General features: G+C 40.9%; 1 protein-coding gene across 5 annotated transcripts in view; it reads left to right on the forward strand.

The window, feature by feature from the left end:
* NUP214 (nucleoporin 214) overlaps positions 1–19,255 on the forward strand; it is a 101,565-nt gene that overhangs the window by 46,844 nt on the left and 35,466 nt on the right. For 4 of the 5 annotated variants that reach the window (XM_028090580.2, XM_028090579.2, XM_028090581.2 and 1 more), the window contains exons 24-27: positions 600–699; positions 12,692–12,767; positions 14,318–14,396; positions 17,210–17,300. In XM_028090580.2, coding sequence (XP_027946381.2) covers positions 600–699; positions 12,692–12,767; positions 14,318–14,396; positions 17,210–17,300 — 346 coding nt within the window. The remainder of the gene's footprint in view (positions 1–599; positions 700–12,691; positions 12,768–14,317; positions 14,397–17,209; positions 17,301–19,255) is intronic. The other variant, XM_028090582.2, reaches the window with a different exon arrangement.

Below are 19,255 nucleotides of genomic sequence, written 5' to 3' on the forward strand. Positions count from 1 at the left end.
TAGGCAAGAAGAGCCTGCTCGCTTCTCTGAAGGAGGGAATGAGCGAGCTGCCACACACCCCCCGGTCCACTTTGGCCACCGCGTTCAGCTGTGTCAAAAAACTGATCAAAGAGCTTTGCTCAGACTTTCTTAGTAGTTAATTATAAAATGTCATTAAGTGTTTTGGAACGCAATTTTAAATTGAAAGACCAAAAAGACATGCAAGCTGACATGCCTAACATAGATAAGGTGTCACGCCCATCCCTGTTGCCATTCCTTAATTCAGGCCTCTTGGCCTTTTCCCCCATTCTTGTCCAAGCTCCGTTTTCCACATCTTATTCATGTGCCTTCGCTCTATAAAAGATGGCCAGGGCATTCTTTTTCCCTAAACTAGTACATTTGATTAAATTGCACAAAACCTCATCCCGTAATCTTTACTAATGGAGTAGGCCAGCTGTCCCATTGAGCACAGAGCTGCAGAACTGCCCAGACTGGATTTCCTTTATATAATAAGATTACATTCTGCTTGAGTTTGTTGTCCTGGTTTTTCATTTGTATATGGCTGGAATTTGTGATCCTTTACTGCAATTAATACGCCTCTCTCTTCTCTATTTAAAAAGCTGTAAGTACTTTGACTGAATCAACTCTGAAGAATGTCCCTCAAGTGGTAAATGTGCAGGAACTGAAGAATAATCCTACAGCCACCTCTGCCACGATGGGGTATGTTACTACTTGGAGTGTGTTTCAGCCAGTGAGTTCTTCTGTAGTAGCGACGGACTGCCTGCAGGGGGCAGCACTGCGCTGTCACACTGTTCCTGGCAGAGCCTTAGGTTCTGTCTGGTTAGATCTCTTTATCCACTGCACCCTCTCCCGGGCACAGGGAAGAGTTGAGGGGCATTTCTTCACTTTGAACATAGCGATGGTGAGGACCAATGTCGTTCAGGGAGTTGGTGTCTGGTGGTTAGTCCTGCAGCAGGAAGAGCAGCCCCAGGCCCTGGTTTTTTCCACATCGTGCCTGCTCTCTGCCACGCCACAGAGCAGGTCTGCTCACTGCTCTGTTTTGGCCTTATCGAGTGACCCTGTTTCCCTAGTCCACCGGCCTTCTCTTTATTCCTCATTGGTCCGTTTATCAACACTGCCTGTTCCAGGAATTTCTTAGTGGTCTCAGGGCTATCCTAACAGCTAAAAACAAACCTACCCACTTTCCTATCTTGTAGTGACCTTGAAGCTTTGGTATGCTGTTTATACCAAGATGGCATTTGTGGTTGTTGTGAACTTCCAAGGGAAAGAACTGTGTATTAGAGTTTGGGAATTGTAGCCAGATTCCTAGTGTAGGGAAGGCAAAGAAAAGCCATCAAAAGGCAGAATATTACATAAGACAGGAAAATCCAGTTTAGTGGTGAAAGCAGTATGGTCTGGGATTTCTGAGATACTTTAGCCATTAACCATGGAGGAGAAGCACCCTTAGTGGTTTCACTTAGCCTTTTCTTAAACTCTGTTTCCCTCAACTGGTTCATCTGAGCAGATCTCTGATCAGGGCTTTGTCAGAGGAACAGTTTTATGCTTGCCCTTTTCTCTGACTTAAGAAAAATAGACAAAGAAAATCAAAAGGAATCTTAAACTTTCTCTTCCTTCCCTACGGATTTGGACTCTTAATACACTTATTGAACTTGTATGCCCAGCGCAGTGCCTGGAATGGAATTCATTTTTAATAACCATGCATTGACTAATGGGTTAATGCTAAGCATTAATTGATAAATGCAAATTGGCATTTACCGCCTCTTCCAATAAAAAGCTGGAGAGAGAAAGACGTTCATTGTGAAACTGCTTTCATATTCTGGTAGGCGGTAGTTTCCTTAAGTGTATTTTAAGTATTTAAGTACTTCACTTTGCATTTAACTTTTTCTGAGTAGTATCTTACAGAAATTTATTGTAAGATGAGCTTACATATTTCTGCATGGCTTCATCCATTACATTCATTGACTAACCACCCTGTTTTAAGGAAGAGGGTTTATCTAATGCAAACCCGTGGCTACTCAGTCACTTGGGATTCCGCAGATTCTTACAGGGCATCTGCTAGGAGTATGACACTGCCCTGGGTGTTAGGGATGCAGTCGCGAATGAGACTTACCAAGGCCCCGCTTTCACGGCACTTACATTTTAGCAAGACAGCCACTAAGAGCCACTGGCAATTACACAAGGAGTTATTTGATTGCAGTATAGTTAAGTCTGATGAAGAAGTGCAAGCATGTAATGAGCAGTCTCCTTGAGTCTGGGTTGACGAGGAGGTTGGTAAGGGAAAGATACTTTAGCTGAAAGTGACCGGAAGTTGACCGTGGAGAGAAGAGTGTTCTGGACAGAGGATGCAGAATATCTGGAAGCCCAAACTTGGGACAGAGCAGAGCACATTTGAGGCAGAGTTGAAAGAAGGCCAGTATAGAGACCTGGCAGGAGGTGGAGTATGAAGAGGGGGGCCAAATGAGGTGGGGTTGCTGGTTTCTTTGCTTTTTTACCAAAACACGCCAGACACATCATTTCCTTTTTTTTCTTCCTGTCTTTTTTTTTTTTTTAAGATTTTATTTATTTGAGAGAGTGAGAGAGAGAGAAAGCATGAGAGGGGGGAAGGTCAGAGGAAGAAGCAGACTCCCTGCTGAGCAGAGAACCCAATGTGGGACTCGATCCTGGGACTCTAGGATCACGACCTGAGCCGAAGGCAGACCCTTAACTGATTGAGCCACCCCGGCGCCCAGAGACATCATTTCTTTCAGGAATTTTGGTGTTCATTTATTTATCCTTTCAACAAATGCTTAATTAAATACTCTTTTAAAAATTATTTATCTTAGAGAGAGCATGTGAGCAGGGAGAGGGGCAAAGGGAGAGAGAGAAGCAGACTCTGCACCAAGTGTGGAGCCCGACACAGGGCTCGATCCCATGACCCCAAGATCACGATCCAAGCTGAAATCAAGAGTCAGATGCCCAACTGACTGAGCCACCCAGGCGCCCCTTAATTAAATACTTAATACACTCTTCTAGGTGCTGGGGATAAAGCAGTTAACAGTTAACAAAACAAACAAAAAACCAACCAACCCTGCCCTAGTCATCGAAAGACAATAAATGAAATGAATAAGTAAAATATGAAGTGTTTAAGATGGTGACAGTTGTGACGGAGGAAATTGAAGTAGGGAAGGGATTTAAGCACTGTTATCTGGGTGTGGGCTATAATTTTGAAGAGGGTGCTTCTTCTCCATGGTTAGTGACTAAAGTATTTCAGAAGCACCAGACCATATTGCTTTCACCATTAAGCTGGCTCTTCCTGTCTTAGGTAAAATTCTGCCTTCCAGTGGCTTTTGACACTTGACATTTGAGTAAAGACCAAAAGGCCAGAGAGCTAGCAGGTCTCGTGAGTATCCTAAAGAAGAAAGCCCCACTGGGCCTGTAGCAGGAGCGTGTCTGGCAAGTTCGGGAAGGCCAGGAGGCTGCTGGTGGCTGGAACAGGAGGGAGGGCACCAGGAGCCAAGGTCAGGGAGTGGGGGCAGGAGTGGAGTACTGTGTCCTATAACATCTAGTGAACCTTAGTCAGGACCTAGCTGCAGACCATTCGATGCTTTGGGCAGTTGTATAACCTGATCTGATTTGTTTTGTTTTTTAACTTTAGCAGATTTTTTTAAGTTGAGACATAATTTATATATGGTAAAAGTCACCTTTTTTTAGTGTAAAATTCTGTGAGCTTTGATAAACATGAATAGTTGGGATGACCTACGGTTTTAGCAGGAAGCTTCCGGTTCTTATATTGAGAATATTTCTAAAGGGCTAGAGTGAGGAATGGTAGAAATAGAACAGTTAGGAAGCTTTTTCTTTCTTTTTTTTTTTCCTGTTGTGGTAGAATATATACATAACAAAATTTACCATTAACCATTTTTAAGTGTACAATTTTAGTGACATTAAGTCATTTACCATGTTGTGTAAGCCACTCTTTATTTCTAGAACTTTTTCATTATCCCAGATTGAACCTGTAGCCATTAAATAACTGTCCACTCCACCCTTTCCCCAGCCCCTGGTAACCTCTATCCTATTTTTTGTCTCTAAGAATTTGCCTTTCTAGAGTACCTCATATAAGTGGAATCATACACTATTGGTCCTTTTGTGTCTGGCTTATTTATTTCACTTGGATTTTTAAGATTCATTCAAGTTGTAGCATGTGTCAGAATTTCAGGCCTTTTATGGTTGATTTATATTCCATTGTATGGATATACTCTATTTTCTTTATCCAGTCATCCGTTGACGGACATGTGGGTTTCCCCCCTCTTAGCTATTGTGAATAATGTAGTGAACATTGTGTACTGTCCTTGTACAAGTGTCTGTTTGAGTCCCTGCTTTCAAGTATTTTGGGTAATATTTTAGAAGCAGAATCGGTAGGGGCACCTGGGTGGCTCAGTCGGTTGGACATCTGACTCTGGATTTTGACTCAGGTCATGATCTCACGGTTGAGGGATCGAGTCCCTCTCCCTCTGCTCTTTCCCCATTGCTCACGTGCACGTATACTCTCTCTCTCTCTCTCAAATAAATAAAATCTTAAAAAAAATAAGTAGAATTGCTAGATCATATTGTTAATTCAGTGTTTAGCTTTTTTTTTTTTTTTTAAAGATTTTATTTATTTATTTGACAGAAAGAGAGACAGCGAGAGCAGGACCACAAGCAGGGGGAGTGGGAGAGGGAGAAGCAGGCTTCCCGCGGAGCAGGGAGCCCCATGCGGGACTCGATCCCAGGACCCTGGGATCATGACCTGAGCCAAAGGCAAGACGCTTAACGACTGAGCCACCCAGGCGCCCCTCAGTGTTTAGCTTTTTAAGCTAAACATAGTTCAAACTGTTTTCCAAAGCTGCTACACCCTTTTACATTCCCAGCAGCAATGAGTGAGAGTTCCATTTTCTCTACATGCTCACCAACACTTGTACTATCCGTGTTTTTGATTATAGTCATCCTAGTTGTGTGTTAAGTGGTATCTCGTGTGGTTTTGTTTGTTTTGTTTGTTTTGTTTTGTTTTTTGACAGAGACAGCGACAGAGGGAACACAAGCAGGGGAATGGGAGAGGGAGAAGCAGGCTTCCTGCTGAGCAGGGAGCCCGATGCGGGGCTCGATCCCAGGGTCCTGGGATCGTGACCTGAGCCGAACGCGGATGTTTAACTGACTGAGCCACCCAGGGGCCCCTCTCGTGTGGTTTTAATATGCATTTCCTAATGGCTAATGATGTTGGGCATCCATTTCTGTGTATTGGCCATTTGTACCTTCTTTGGAGAAATGTCCATTTAGATCTTTTGCCCATTTTCTAAATGGATCATTTGTCTCCCATTCCTCAGGTGGTTTTTCACTTTCTTGATAGTGCCCTTTGAATCACGGAAGTTTTAATTTTAATGAAGTTCAGTTTCTTTCTTTCTTTTTTGCCTGTGCTTTGGATGTCATATTTAAGAAACCATTGCCTAATCAAAGGTCATAAAGATTTATATCTATGTTTTCTTCTAAATCTTTTAGTTTGAGCTCTTACATTTAGGTCTTTTACCCATTTTGACTTAATTTTTGTAACTAGTGTGACATTGTGGTCCAACTTCATTCTTTGACAAATGGATATCCAGTTGTCTCAGCACCATTTGTTGAAAAGACTCTTTTTTCACCCCATTAAATTGTCTTGGTAGCCTCGTCACATTGGTTGGTTTTTGAATGTTAGACCAATCTTTGATAATGATGCATTGCCCTTGTTGTATATAGTTGGATTCCATTTGCTAAAATTCTGTTAAGAATTTTTGCATCTATCTTAATGAAGGATATTGATGTATAGATTTTCTTTTCGTGTGATGTCTTTGTTCAGTTTTTGGTATCAGAACAATCAATGCTGGCCTTGTAGGATGAGTTGGGAAGTATTCTTTCCTCTTCAATGTCCTGGAAGAGTTAGTTTATGTAGATTTGTTACTATCTCACCCTTAAATGTTTGGTAGAAGTCACTAGTAGAGCCATCTGGGTTTAAAATTTTCAGTTTTTTTTAATAGCTATAGGACTCCAGCTTATCTGCTTCTTCTTGAGTGAACTTTGATGGTTTGTGTCTTTCAGGAAATTTGTCCATTTTATTTGAGTTGTGGAATCTGTTGGTGTGAAGTTTTTCCTAATAGTCCCAGATTAGTAGCCTCTTAATGTGTTTAGAATTCATAGTGATTTCACTTCCCTCTTTCCTGTTAGTGGTAATTTGTATCTTTTTCCCCCCTCCTGATCAGTCTAGGTAGAGGTTTACCAATTTTATTGATCGCAAGAACCAACTTTTGGTTTCACTGATTTTTTTTTTCCTATTATTTTTCTACTTTTTTTTTTCATTTTTCTGCTTGCTTTGGGTTTTTTTTTTTTTTTAAAGATTTTATTTATTTATTTAAGAGAGAGACAGCACATGAGAGGGGGGAGGGGCAGAGGGAGAAGCAGACTCCCTGCTCAGCAGGGAGCTCGATGTGGGACTCGATCCTGGGACTCGATCCTGGGACTCGATCCTGGAACTCCAGGATCATGACCTGAGCTGAAGGCAGTCGCTTAACCAACTGAGCCACCCAGGCTCCCCTGCTTGCTTTGGGTTTTATTTGCTCTTCTTTTTCTAGTGTTTTAGGGTTGAAACTAAGGTTATTGATTTATGACCATTCTTTTCTTTTTCAAATACTCTCATTGCTGCTGGAAACATGAACGGGTGTAGCAGCTTTGGAAAACAGTTTGAACTATGTTTAGCTTAAAAAGCTAAACACTGAATTAACAATATGATCTAGCAATTCTACTTATTTTTTTTTAAGATTTTATTTATTTATTAGAGAGAGAGAGTACACGCGCACGTGAGCAGGGGGAAAAGAGCAAATACAGGCATTTGGTGCTATACATTTCTGTCTTAGAACCACTTTGGCTACATCCCACAGATTTTGAATATGTTATGTTTCCATTTTCATTCAGTTCAAAATAGTTTTGAATTTATCTTTTGCGGTTTTTGAAAAAAAATGTGTACCTGTGGGTTATTTAAAAGTGTTACTTAGTTTCTAAATAATTGGACATTTTCTAGATATCTTTTTGTTATTTTTAACTTAATTCCATTGTGATCAGAGAACATGCTTTGTATGACCTGAAGTCTTTCAATTTATTGAGACTTCTTATATGACTCAGAACTGAGATCAGCAAGGTTTTTCTTAAAGGGCCATACAGTAAATATTTCAAGTTTGCAGGACATAGAGTCTCTGTCTCAACTACTCATCTTGGCCATTGTAGCCTGTATGCAGTCATAGACATTAGGTAAATGAATAAACATGGCTGTTAACAATAAAACTTTATTTATAAAAACAGGCAGTTGGTCGTTGTTCTGTAGTTTGCCAACCTCTGAGCTAGAATATCAATCATTTTGGTAAACGTTCTCTGTGCACTTCAAAAGAACACGTATTCTGTTCTTGTTGGTTGGAGTGTTCTATAAATGTCAATTAAGTTAAGATGGTTGATGGTGTTGTTCAAGTGTTCTGTATTCTTAATGATTTTATCTACTTGTTCTGTCAGGTACTGAAAGTGGTGTTGAGATTTTCAACTATAGTTGTGGATTTGCTTATTTACCTAGCAGTGCTGTCAGTTTTTTTGTCCTGTTGAAATACTGTTATTGGTTGCATAAACGTTTAGGATTGTTACATTCTTTTGATGAAATGACCCAGTTAACATTATAAAAATGAACCTCTTTATCCCTGGTAGGATTAATTGCTCTGAAATCTACTTTCTCTTATATTAATGTGGTCAATCCAGCTTTCTTTGTTTGGTCCTAATATGGCATATCTTTTCCCCATCCTTTTATTTTGAACCTATTTTGTGTCTTTCTATTTAAAATGGATTTCTTGTAGATAGCATATAGTTGAGTCTTTGTTTTTTATCCAGTCTGACAATCTGTGACTTTTAATTGGAGTACTTAAACCATTTATATTTAATGTGATTATATGATGTTGGGTTTTAATCTTATATTGCTTTTTGATTTCTACTTGTCTCCTCTGTTCTTTGTTCCATTTTTCCTCTTTTTCTGCAACTTCTTTTGGGTTGAGTATTTTTTATGATTCTATTTTATCTTTTTTGTTGGCTTATCAGCTGTTAACACTGTATGTTATTTATGTGGATGCATTAGGGTTTACAGTGTACATCTATAACTTACCCAGTCTTGTCTCCCAAGTGACTCCCCACTCAGCGGAGAGTTTGCTTCTCTCTTTCCTTCTGCCCCTGCCCATTGATCGTGTGAGCTTGCGTGCTCTCTCTCTCTCTCTAATAAATAAATAAAATCTTTTTAAAAAATACCATGTAAGAATCTTAACACTGTTTTTCTATTTCTGCCCTCTCCACCTTTGTGCTGTTGTCATCATTGTACATTGTACTTCCACCTGTGTTATCAGTTCCATGATACATTGTTATAAACAGTTGATTATCTTTTAAACAGATTTAAAGAAGAAGAAAAACCTCTTTTGCTTACCCAGATGGTTTTATCATTTCCGGTGTCCTTCAGTTCTTTGTTCAGTCCCATGTCTCTGTCTTCTATGGTTTCCCTTCTGCTTGAAGGACTTCCTCTAACATTTCTTCAGGTGTAGATCTGAATTCTTTCAGCTTTCATGTGTTTGCCACAGTCTTTATTTCACTTTTGGTTTTGAATGTTTTGTTGACCATACTTCAAGTATTTTGAATATTTTCACCAAGAATTCTAGGTTGACAGTTTTTTCTTTCACTTACTTAAGGTTGTTGCCCCACTTTAACTTTAGTAACAACCATAACCTTAAAAAATTTTTTTGATCCTTATGTTTCCTAATTATAAATGTTCATTGTAGACATTATAAAAAGCAGGTAGTTAAAAAGAACAAAATTAAAATCACCTTTATTCCCACCACAAAGGTTCAGTCACTGTTTACATATTATTCATCTTTATTTTCTGAAAATTTAGTTTTTTAAAGTAAAGTTTGAATACATGCTGCTTTGTAACCTCCTCTTTCAGCTTAAACATGAAACATTATTAGTTGTGAACATTTTCCAAGTTATGAATTCTTAACAGAATCCCATTTTTATATTTAATATAGGCCTTTCTCAGGACTGTAAAGCAGTTACAGCTTACATTATTTAAGTCATTTGGCATCTGGACATTCATGCAAGAACTGCAGTTTGGGTTAGAAGACTTTTAATGGTATTTTGGAAAATATTTTGAATCTTCAAGGATATAAAATTTACCAATAGGGAACAATGGTTGACAGTTACAATCTCCACTGACAAGACATAAGAAACTCCTAAAAATGAACTGATAGCTTTTTTTTTCTCCCTCCACTGATTGACACTGGGGGTACTCCTCTCGTGTTGTTACCCACGATGCTACGACAAATGGACACATTGATCATTTTGCATGCTTGCAGCTGGCTGTATTTGTAGGATAAACTCTCCAGTGCGGGACTTCTGAGGCCATGGAGGCATCTGTGTACTTGTGGTCGTACGTGGTTGTAATTATGACAGCTGTTGCCACATTTACCCCTGTAGAGGTTGTATCATTTATCTTCCCACAAGCAGTGTATGATGACAAGCTTGCCTGTATTTTTGCCCAGAGTGTCACAGTTGTTATCAGACTTCAGGGTGACTGTCCATCTGGTAGGTGAGAAAATGGACTGATAACTTTTGTTTCCGCATCTTCTGTCATCTGCTTTCCTTTTCTCTCCTGATCTTTGTTTTGTCTGTTTCTCCGGTTGCTCTTGAGATGTTGTCCTTTCTCCTCACTTGCCTTACCTTTCTTTAAACTATTACCAAAAAATTCCTAGTTCCTTAGTTAACATTTGAGTAGCTTTCACAGTTTAGATCTGCTGTGTCATCGATGAATACGTAACAGGATACTCATGATAATGATTCAGAATTACCAAAATAAAGCATAACCAGGTTTCTTGGTTTTTGGTTTTTTTAAGATTTTATTTATTTATTTGAGAGAGAGAGGGAACACAAGCAGGGGGAGCGGGAGAGGGAGAAGCAGGCTTCCCGCTGAGCAGAGAGCCCAAGGTGGGGCTCGATCCCAGGACAGTGGGATCATGACCCAAGCCGAAGGCAGACGCTCAACTGACTGAGCCACCCAGGCGCCCCTCAGGTTTCTTGTCTTTTAAGCCCTTTCAAATGTTGAAATAGAGGTATCTGGCTGGCTCGGTCGGTAGAGCATGCGACTCTTGATCTTGGGGTCATGAGTTTGAGCCCCATGTTGGGCATAGAGCTTACTTAAAAAAATGTTGAAATAGATAAAAGAATGAGTAGTTGGCCCCTTTCACAACAACAGTATGTTTACCTTGTTAAGGTTCATTAACATCTAAAGGACCGCTAAGAAAGGGCCTACGTGACATTTTAATGCTTCATGGTCTTAACGATTCGGTTTTGTAATCGTGTGCAGAACGCACACCCTAACAACATGGGCACATCAGCCCGCTTCCGTGGGCAGGTGGCGCTGAGAGGGTGTGGCAAACAGCAGAACAACAGAGAGCAGAGTGATTCTTCTGTATTCAAGGCAGTCTTTGTCAGGGGTCTGTGGTGACATTTCCTGTGTTGATGATATTTGGTATTTTCACCTGCACTGTTGCTTAATTTTTATCAGAGTGGTCTGGGGAATGGCAACCAGAGGACTTAGCTTCCGTTGGAAGTCTTTTTCTCCAGGAACCAAACTGGACCCACTCTGTGACCTGCTCAACCTGGTTACTCATTTCTAAAGCAGCACTCAAGTGTTGCCAGTAATGTAATGTCATCTGTGGACGCCTGCAGTCAGCGTCTCTTTGGAGTTCTGGTGCACTGCCGGTGTCGGCTTGAGGTCCTCTGACTTGTGTTTCCATGTGTGGAAAGGAGCACATCAAATGAAGTTCTCATCATCCCTTTCAGGCCTGTAGTGCTATAAAGTAGAATTCAGGCATGCCTTCTCGTCTCTGGCTCTCTGGGATCACGGCCGATCCCAACTAGTCGATTGGTCTGTCGGCGGCCTGCGCTGAGCAGCATTTCTCTGCAGGACTGTCACGTGGCCCCGTGTGGAGGTGCTGGGAATTCCTAATGTTGTGTCTTTGGGGATTTAGGACACCCAACAGATTTTGTAGCATTATCACAAGCAACGAGAACAATAATTGTACTCAGCCTATTTTGTGCATGATTTAATTTACCATCACGCCATGACTAAGTTTTGGGTGTAAAAAATATTCGAAGGTTGGATAAATTGCTGCTTTTATTTTTACTTATAATTTCTTTTTTGTTTGTCTTTGGGAAAGCATAAAAGATTTTCATTTCCCTTGTGATTTTTTTTTTCCTAAGATTTTATTTATTTATTTGACAGAGAGACAGCGAGAGAGGGAACACAAGCAGGGGGAGTGGGAGAGGGAGAAGCAGGCTTCCCGCGGAGCAGGGAGCCCGATGCGGGGCTCGATCCCAGGCCCCTGGGTTTATGACCTGAGCCAAAGGCAGACGCTTAACGACTGAGCCACCCAGGCGCCCCTCCCTTGTGATTTTTATGAGCTCAAACCACATCTTTACCCAGGTCTGCCGTGTCTGCCCCGGGGCTTTCTCAGCCCCAGCAACCCCGCTCCCACATTCCTTCTCTCTGTGGTGGAACATCTCAGGGGAGCAGAGATGTGTTTCTTCAGAGAACACGTTTATAGCTTCTTCTGTCTTCCTGGAAAAGCAAAGGGGATTTGTTTCATTGAAAACAACCCGTTTTTTCTTGTCTCTCCATCTATGAAGTTTGGGAAGGTGCCTGTGTTAATCTGGCAGAGAATCGTGAGGAGCTTGTAAGATCGTTACATCGTTTGATAATTTTCTTCTGTGAGGCATGGACTTATTTTTGTCTTTCCTCTTCCAAGTTAATTTTTTGATGGAAAACGACAGTCCTCCCTACTCTAGAGGGGATTCTGAAAAATAAAACTGGATCCTACAGCTACTACTGCTGCTGTCCTTACCAGTCAGAGTAGCTTTGGACTGAGGACAGGTACATAAGTTGCTCCCAGGAACCGAGAATAGAGCTTTTATCCGTGATTGCATTAAGCAAGGGGGTCTGTCCCCTCATACTTGAACACGAAATAATTACTAAAATAACAATTCGCTGCATACTGCGTTCAGGGTTAACAAAAGATCTCATTTCTACAAATAGTGGACAGACTTTTCAGATTGCAGCGAAGGTGCAGCCTCTATGCTATAGCAGTGCATTCGATTATCTTGTGTGCTGGCCTGGTGGGCACGGGGCTCGAGGGGGTGGTTGCAGTCTCCTCCGTGAGGAGCACCTTGGAGCTGTTTATCGCAGCAGTTCCCACACATCCCATGGATCCTGTCAGCATTTTCTCAGGCTTGGAGAAGAGAAGAGGCAGGCCCCTCAGAGTCTAGAACTAGGACTGGGGGGAGAGGATAAAGAAGGCTGACTCTCCAGATAAGAAAAAGCTCTACTTCTGAACAGTTTTAACATTTTTGCTTAGGATTTCAGGAAGAAAAAAAAGTTTTAAGCTCACTGCTTTGACTTTTATGCTGAAGACTCAAATTTTATTTATTTATTCTTCAGAAAAGTGTCACATGACTTTAGTTAGGGTCCCTGGCATATCCTACCCAAAATTGGTATCATTTATTGGCTAGAAGGTAGGCTCAAAGATGAATGCGATCTCCACCCACATGTCTTTCTCTTGAGCATTTTTTTTTTTTTTTCCAGTTCTTCGGTGCCATACTCTGCAGCCAAGACACCTCACCCCGTGATGACCCCGGCAGCTGCTAACCAGGCTAAGCAGGTGACTTACTGGTTTTTGCTTTTTTGAACAGCCTTGCAGTGTCTGTCTTTGAAACTGAAGGCAGTACTGTTTTAAGTCTTGACTTTGTTTAAACAAACACTAAGTCCCACAAAGACCTGTGATCCTTTCTCTATAATTTATGCCGGTCTTGACATAGTAGGTCAGTCGGGACCTGACGTTGTCTTCTTGTACCATTTGACATTCTGCACCTAGTCATCTTGGGTCAAAATTCTAATACCTTATCATTGTAAGGGTTATTTGGGTTTCTAATTTACCTTCACTTAACATGATCTTTGTTAACCCATACGACAACCATGTGCAGTAGATTGGGGCATGTATTTAAATGTGTTTCACTGATGAAGAAAAGCTGAGGCACAAGTGACTGATGCAAGCTCACATGATCAATAAATGCTGGAGCCAGAGCTGGAGCCCAGCTCTCGTACCTCCTTCCCATCTGTGGTTTTTACACTGCACCTTTCAGGATCAGTGCCTGGGGAGCAGCTTCTCTGGGCTTTCTCCTACAATGTCTGCTGTTCAGAGCTTGCATATTCAGTAATGTTCCTTATGTCTACATTTAGGCTTTTGCCTGATAAACATTGTTTCTTACAAATATAGGTTACATTGTAAACAGTTAAACAATCCAGAAAAGAATAATCAGAGATGGCTGAAAGGTAGATTAAGCTATCTCTGAAATCGTCCCTAAGAAGACCTGGTTTCTCTGCTACTTCCCATGTCTCTGAGATGAGTCATTTCAGACTGTCTTTGAGATTGAACATCAGAATTTGCCTATTGTGAGTTCTCAACATGGTTCTGAGCCTTAGTTTGCCGTGACTTAAAATGGCATTTAAGCATTTAGCATTGGGTCATGCTTCTGGAGGGTTCCATTTTGGCCTTGGAGGACACCTGGGTAGGCCTAAGTCGTAACAAATGAGTAAAGGAACATTGCCCAGAGATGGAGAAGGTGAACAGTTTTGCTTTTTATTTTATTGTAAATTTATTGCGAGCCAGCACCCATTTCATTCATTCACTGACTCACCTACCTGATAATCCGGTGCTTCTTGTGTGCCAGGCACTGTGCTGGGCACTGGGAAAATAGCCACATAGGCAAGACTGCATTCTTGGAGCTTGCAGGATATTCCCATTTCCACCCTCCAATACGCTCTTACACACAGCAGGCATTTAAAAATACTCACTTAGGGGCTCCTGGGTGGCTCAGTCGTTAAGCGTCTGCCTTCGGCTCAGCTCATGATCCCAGACTCCTGGGATTGAGCCCCACATTGGGCTCCCTGCTCAGCTGGAAGCCTGCTTCTCCCTCTCCCACTCCCCCTACTTGTGTTCCCTCTCTAGCTGTGTCTCTCTGTCAAATAAATAAATAAAATCTTAAAAATAAATAAATAAATATACTCAAATTGTAAGGATCTTTAAAATTAAGCTAAATGAAAGTATTTATGCTTGCTTACTTTTAAATGATGTTCTCCTTTTACATGTTTCTTTTTTCTAAAGGATGGTTAGTAGTTTCACGTAAATGTTCTGCTTGTGTTCTGTTACAGGGATCTCTAATAAATTCCCTAAAGCCTCCGGGGCCCACACCAGTGTCTGGTCAGTTGTCATCTGGTGATAAAGCTTCAGGTCAGTTTACATTTTTGCTTTAGTGAAACTAAAGGTGAAAGAAATCCCCCACAGCAGTTCAGTGTTCTAGATCACAGAGGCAGTTGACATAGGAAATTAAATAAAGAGATCTTTGGAAGGCCTCAGTCAATGAAGAATCTCCAGGAAATCAGTGAGCCCTCATCAGCTCTGCAGACTTCTGAAATTTGAGCACAGTAGGAGAAAAATCTTCCTGGAAATGCTTTTCCTGAAAAGAAGCAATAGTGTTGTCTTCACTAGCCTTGCTGGAAAGTCAAGAGGGGAGGGGAGTGGAACACGAACTGTATTCTTCTACTAAAAGGGATGAAAAATCCTCTTGGTTCACAGTGATAATTCAAGGCTGGTAAAATGCAGAAGGTAAAACAGATGTGTTGTAACATAAGATGTCAGAGTAGATGTCATATCAGTATCAGATTTTACAGCCTCACGTACTTCCCAGTACCCACTCAAGCTTAGTTATTCTTAACTAAAATTTGTAGTTTTTGTAGTCACCATTGGTGCTTTGACCAAGAGGTCCACGTTGCCCAAACCACCTTGAAGCACAAGGTTATGTATAACCTGATGTTGCTCCTCAGCATCCCCTTCTGTGGGCACCTTTTTTTTAACCCTTAATTTGGCATGTGTTACTTTCTGCTTTGGGGGTCTTGTGCCGCCCACAGCTCTGAGTTTTCACCACACTTGGGACTCTGGCTTTGTTTTCATTCATGCTCTCAAGTGGGTCTCCAGGCAGATTCTGTTGGAGACTGAACCCCCCACATTAGCAGCCCACTTGCCAGCATCTCTGCTCAGCCATACCGTCATTCTAACTTTCTCTGTACTCGAAAGCTGTCTGACTAGATACTGGGTTTATCATTGCACTCAAGAAAACCATTAGCATATACGCCACAGGTGTATTCTAGAATTTGGCTTAGTGCAGCGCCTCCATTGTCACCATGCGCACTCCTTGAGAAGGAGGTATGCAGCACTTCTGGACTGGGATCTAAAGTTTACTGAAGGAACAGTTTAGCAGGGTTGCCAAAGACTTCTGAATCATTTAGGTATCAAATTAAGAAGTTTGTTTCCATTTCTGGCTCATGTTTTAGAAAGTTTTTGAAAGACCCTGTATTCCAACTTCTTTCAAGGACTGCTTTGAAGGGCTTTTTGTCACTCCTGAACTTAAGAACCAAGGAAATCTAAGAAACTTTGCTTCACATACATCTTAACACAGTTAGCATGATTTGCCCAGACATTTCTAAGATTTATCACATAGCAGTGATTGTGAAATACTGTCTTTCATTGCTGGACATTTGCTTCTGTTTTCACTTGCTGGATAATCAAAGGAAAAGAACTTTTGGAGGCAGAAAAATTTCCCTGAAAAATACTCTTTAAAAGTTTACAAAAAGTTTCTTTAAAAATTTTTTTCTGAAACCTCTATAGTTCTTTAAGAATGGATATACCTTCATTGTCTTTTCTGATTATAAAACTCTTATAGATGCTCAAAAACATCTACATTGAAGAGATATATAACGTAGAAAGTGAAAACTGCCCATTAAATTCGTATTCCAGAAATAACAACCCTTAATGATTTAGTTTGTGTATCTTGAAGGTTACTTCATTGTTGTTTTTCAAACAAAAATGGACATATCCTATATATGTTAACCCTCCCCCTATTGCAATAAATATTCTGTTCATCTTTCCAGGTCTGACACAGCTCTACCTCACTTGTATCAGCTGTAGCCTAAGACTTGCACCCTGTTAAGTTCTGCCAGTACTGTGCTGATAGTTTAGATTGTTTCTGATTTTTCAAGATTATAAGCAAGGTTGCATTGAATATCCTTAATACACAGCACATTACATTATAGTAGTTTTTAAAATAATTTTACTAATACCTACCTTGGACTCATTTGAAGAGAATGTACTTTTTCTTAACGTTTGATTTGGTTTGGGCTTTTTTTTTTTTTTTTTTTTTAAGTAGGTGCCACGCTGGGTGTGGGGCCCAACCTGGGGCTTAAACTCAGGAACCCAACATCAAGACCTGAGCTGACTGAGATCAAGAGTCAGACGCTTAACGGACTGAGCCATCAGGTGCCCCAGTTTGGGCTTTTTAGATAAAGTGTTTCCTCTCCCTCCCTTTTTTAAAGTAGAGCAATAGGCGGGAGATTGAAGATTGAATACCCCGAACTGTTCATGAGTACTTACAGTGAAATTGAACGTGGGGAAGAGGTTGGATTACACTTTTAGCATTCTGCGCTTCTCTGCATTACAGCAATCATGTAATACTTTGGTAATGAAAAAGAAAGCTATTTGTCAAATATAAAACTATTCTCTATGAGAAATACAGGAATGTAGGGAGAAAGCAAATGGCCATGAAGTCACTACTGAAGAGATGTTTCGCATATTAACCTATTTCTCTTTGGATTTTTTTTCCTTCAGTATATATTACTTTTCCATGATTACAAAAATTCATTGTAAATTATGTCTTATAAAATTATAAAACTACTTTCAAAGGTTTCAATTTAAACTGCACTGGAATCATTTTGATAGCTTTTGTGGAAAGGAGGGTGGGGCATGTGTTGGTTTGGAATTAACACTGACAGAGCCAATGAGCAAGTTCAAAGGCCTTGCATACAAGTTTGGAATGCACCCGCTCCCCTGGCCCCTGACCTGGCCCGTCGGGAGAGCACGGTGTGGCCCGCAGGCTGGGGCTGTGCTTCTTTATGTGGCACCGTGCGGCTGGGGCTGTGCAGAATCACAAACTGGAACGGCGTTTCTAACAGCTTTTTGTAACGTTCTTATTTTCTTTCCCACGATTTCAGGGCCAGGGGCAGCCAAGATAGAAACAGCTGTGACTTCTCCCCCGCCTGCTGCTGGGCAGCTCAGCAAGTCTTTCTCATTTTCTCCGGCAGGGTCAGTAATGAACTTAAATTTCGTGGCAGATCGCCAGCAACCTTATAGATAGCTTCCCCCAGTCTTACAGTCAGAGGTATATTTATCTGCTTACTAACTGTATATGAACCTGGAGTTCTTATCACTTCAATAATGCATCTGATGATAGTACCAGCAGCTTATCGTCCTAACGTAAATCTACAGCTGACGCTTGAGCAACATGGGTTTGAACGGCACAGGCCCACTTGTGTGCAGGTTTTTTTGCCGATAAATGCAGTACGGTACCATAGATATCTTTTCTCTTTTGATTTTCTTAATATTTTTTTCTCTGGCTTACTGTATTGTAAGATACAGGATATAATGCGTATAATATGTGTTCATCAATTGTTGATGTTGTCAGTAAGGCTTCCCGTCAACAATAGGCTATTAGTAGTTAAGTTCTGGGGAGTCAAAAGTTACACACAGATTTTCCACTGCATGGGGGTGGGTGCCCCTACCCCTGCATTGTTCAAGGGCCAGCTGTATTTCCCCTTTCCAGTTCAAGTTTATACGTGTGTTACTATATTTCTTTGTTTTGTTTTCTGGGATAAGCCTCCTTTTCTTTGGGTAGTAGGTCTGTGTCAGATTCTGTGGTTGGTCTTCTAGCTTATCACCCTGACATATTTGCATTCTCACACCATTTGGGGGCTAGGTGTAATGTTTGGATTGCTTTACTGTTTGAGAGGTCACTACATTAAACTGAGAGAAGGTGATGAAAGACAGTAGCCATTGGGAAATCTGGGTCTTATATAGATATGGGGAAGTGTTCCTGTTTCCATTTCCCTTTTTTTTCTTTTTTTCTTTTTTTAAAGATTTTATTTGAGAGAGAGAGAGAATGAGAGAGAGAGAGCACGAGAGGGAAGAGGGTCAGAGGGAGAAGCAGACTCCCTGCTGAGCAGGGAGCCTGAGGTGGGACTTGATCCTGGGACTCCAGGATCATGACCTGAGCTGAAGGCAGTCGCTTAACCAACTGAGCCACCCAGGCGCCCTCCTGTCGCATTTTTCTAAAAGTAATGATGGCTGTACTTGTGAGGTTGAGTCATTTTTAAAAATGAAAGAGTCTTCTAACTTCTTTCCATGGGAGCCTTGATTAACCTCAGAGGGACAGTGCCTTTTCTCTGTGCTGGAAACACTTGTGTGGAGCCCTGGGGAAGGGGCCTTCAGCAGGGAGCTAGGCTCTGTGGAATAGAGATAAAAACCTATCCAAAGATTTTTTTTTGCCATTGAAGGGTTGCATGTTCAGTTCCATTAGGAAAGCTTCTGGAGCTCTTTCATTTCATGTTTTTGTGACTGGAATCACATTAACCAGTCTCTCCCCTGATGTGAATGTGTTTCCTAAGAGTCGTTCAACCTAACACGTTAAGAGCAAAGAGTGGTTAGAATAGAATTTGAGGGGGGAAGTTAAATATTTTTTCTTTAGTGTAAATCATTGTATTTTATACTTCTCAAAGATAGTTTGGAGCCAATCTTAAAGAGTAGGTCAGTGCCAGGAGTTATTGCTACCTTCACAAAGGCTAATAATCTTCACTTCTGTAAACAGATATTCTTCTTCCCATTTTTAAGATAAGATGAAAAAGTTTGGGTCGCTAGGTCAATGGCTTACCTCTGTAAGAGAAAATTTCTTCACCAAGCTTGAGACAAAGAAAGGATTTTTTTAAAAATAGGATAAAATGTTCAGCACATCCTCTTAGATGGTCTTTGTCCATTCAAGGAAGGCAGTGATGGGTAAGAAAAACCTAAATCCTTACAATACTATATTTGATATGCTTGGCCCTTGATGTTTTAAAACTATGGTTTTAAATTTGCTATTTGAACTTTTATCACAGTGAATAGTCTCTTCTGGTTCATGCACGCGCTGAATTTTCTCCTTTGGCTGGGGTGACTTAACTCACAGTTTAAAGAAAATCTACAATAGGAGAGAGGGGTTTATAAAAGGA

The sequence above is a fragment of the Eumetopias jubatus genome, unplaced genomic scaffold (assembly GCF_037043125.1).
Source record: "Eumetopias jubatus isolate StellerSeaLion01/CBP00866 unplaced genomic scaffold, mEumJub1_p1.0 scaffold_15, whole genome shotgun sequence".
Taxonomy (NCBI): Eukaryota; Metazoa; Chordata; class Mammalia; order Carnivora; family Otariidae; genus Eumetopias; species Eumetopias jubatus.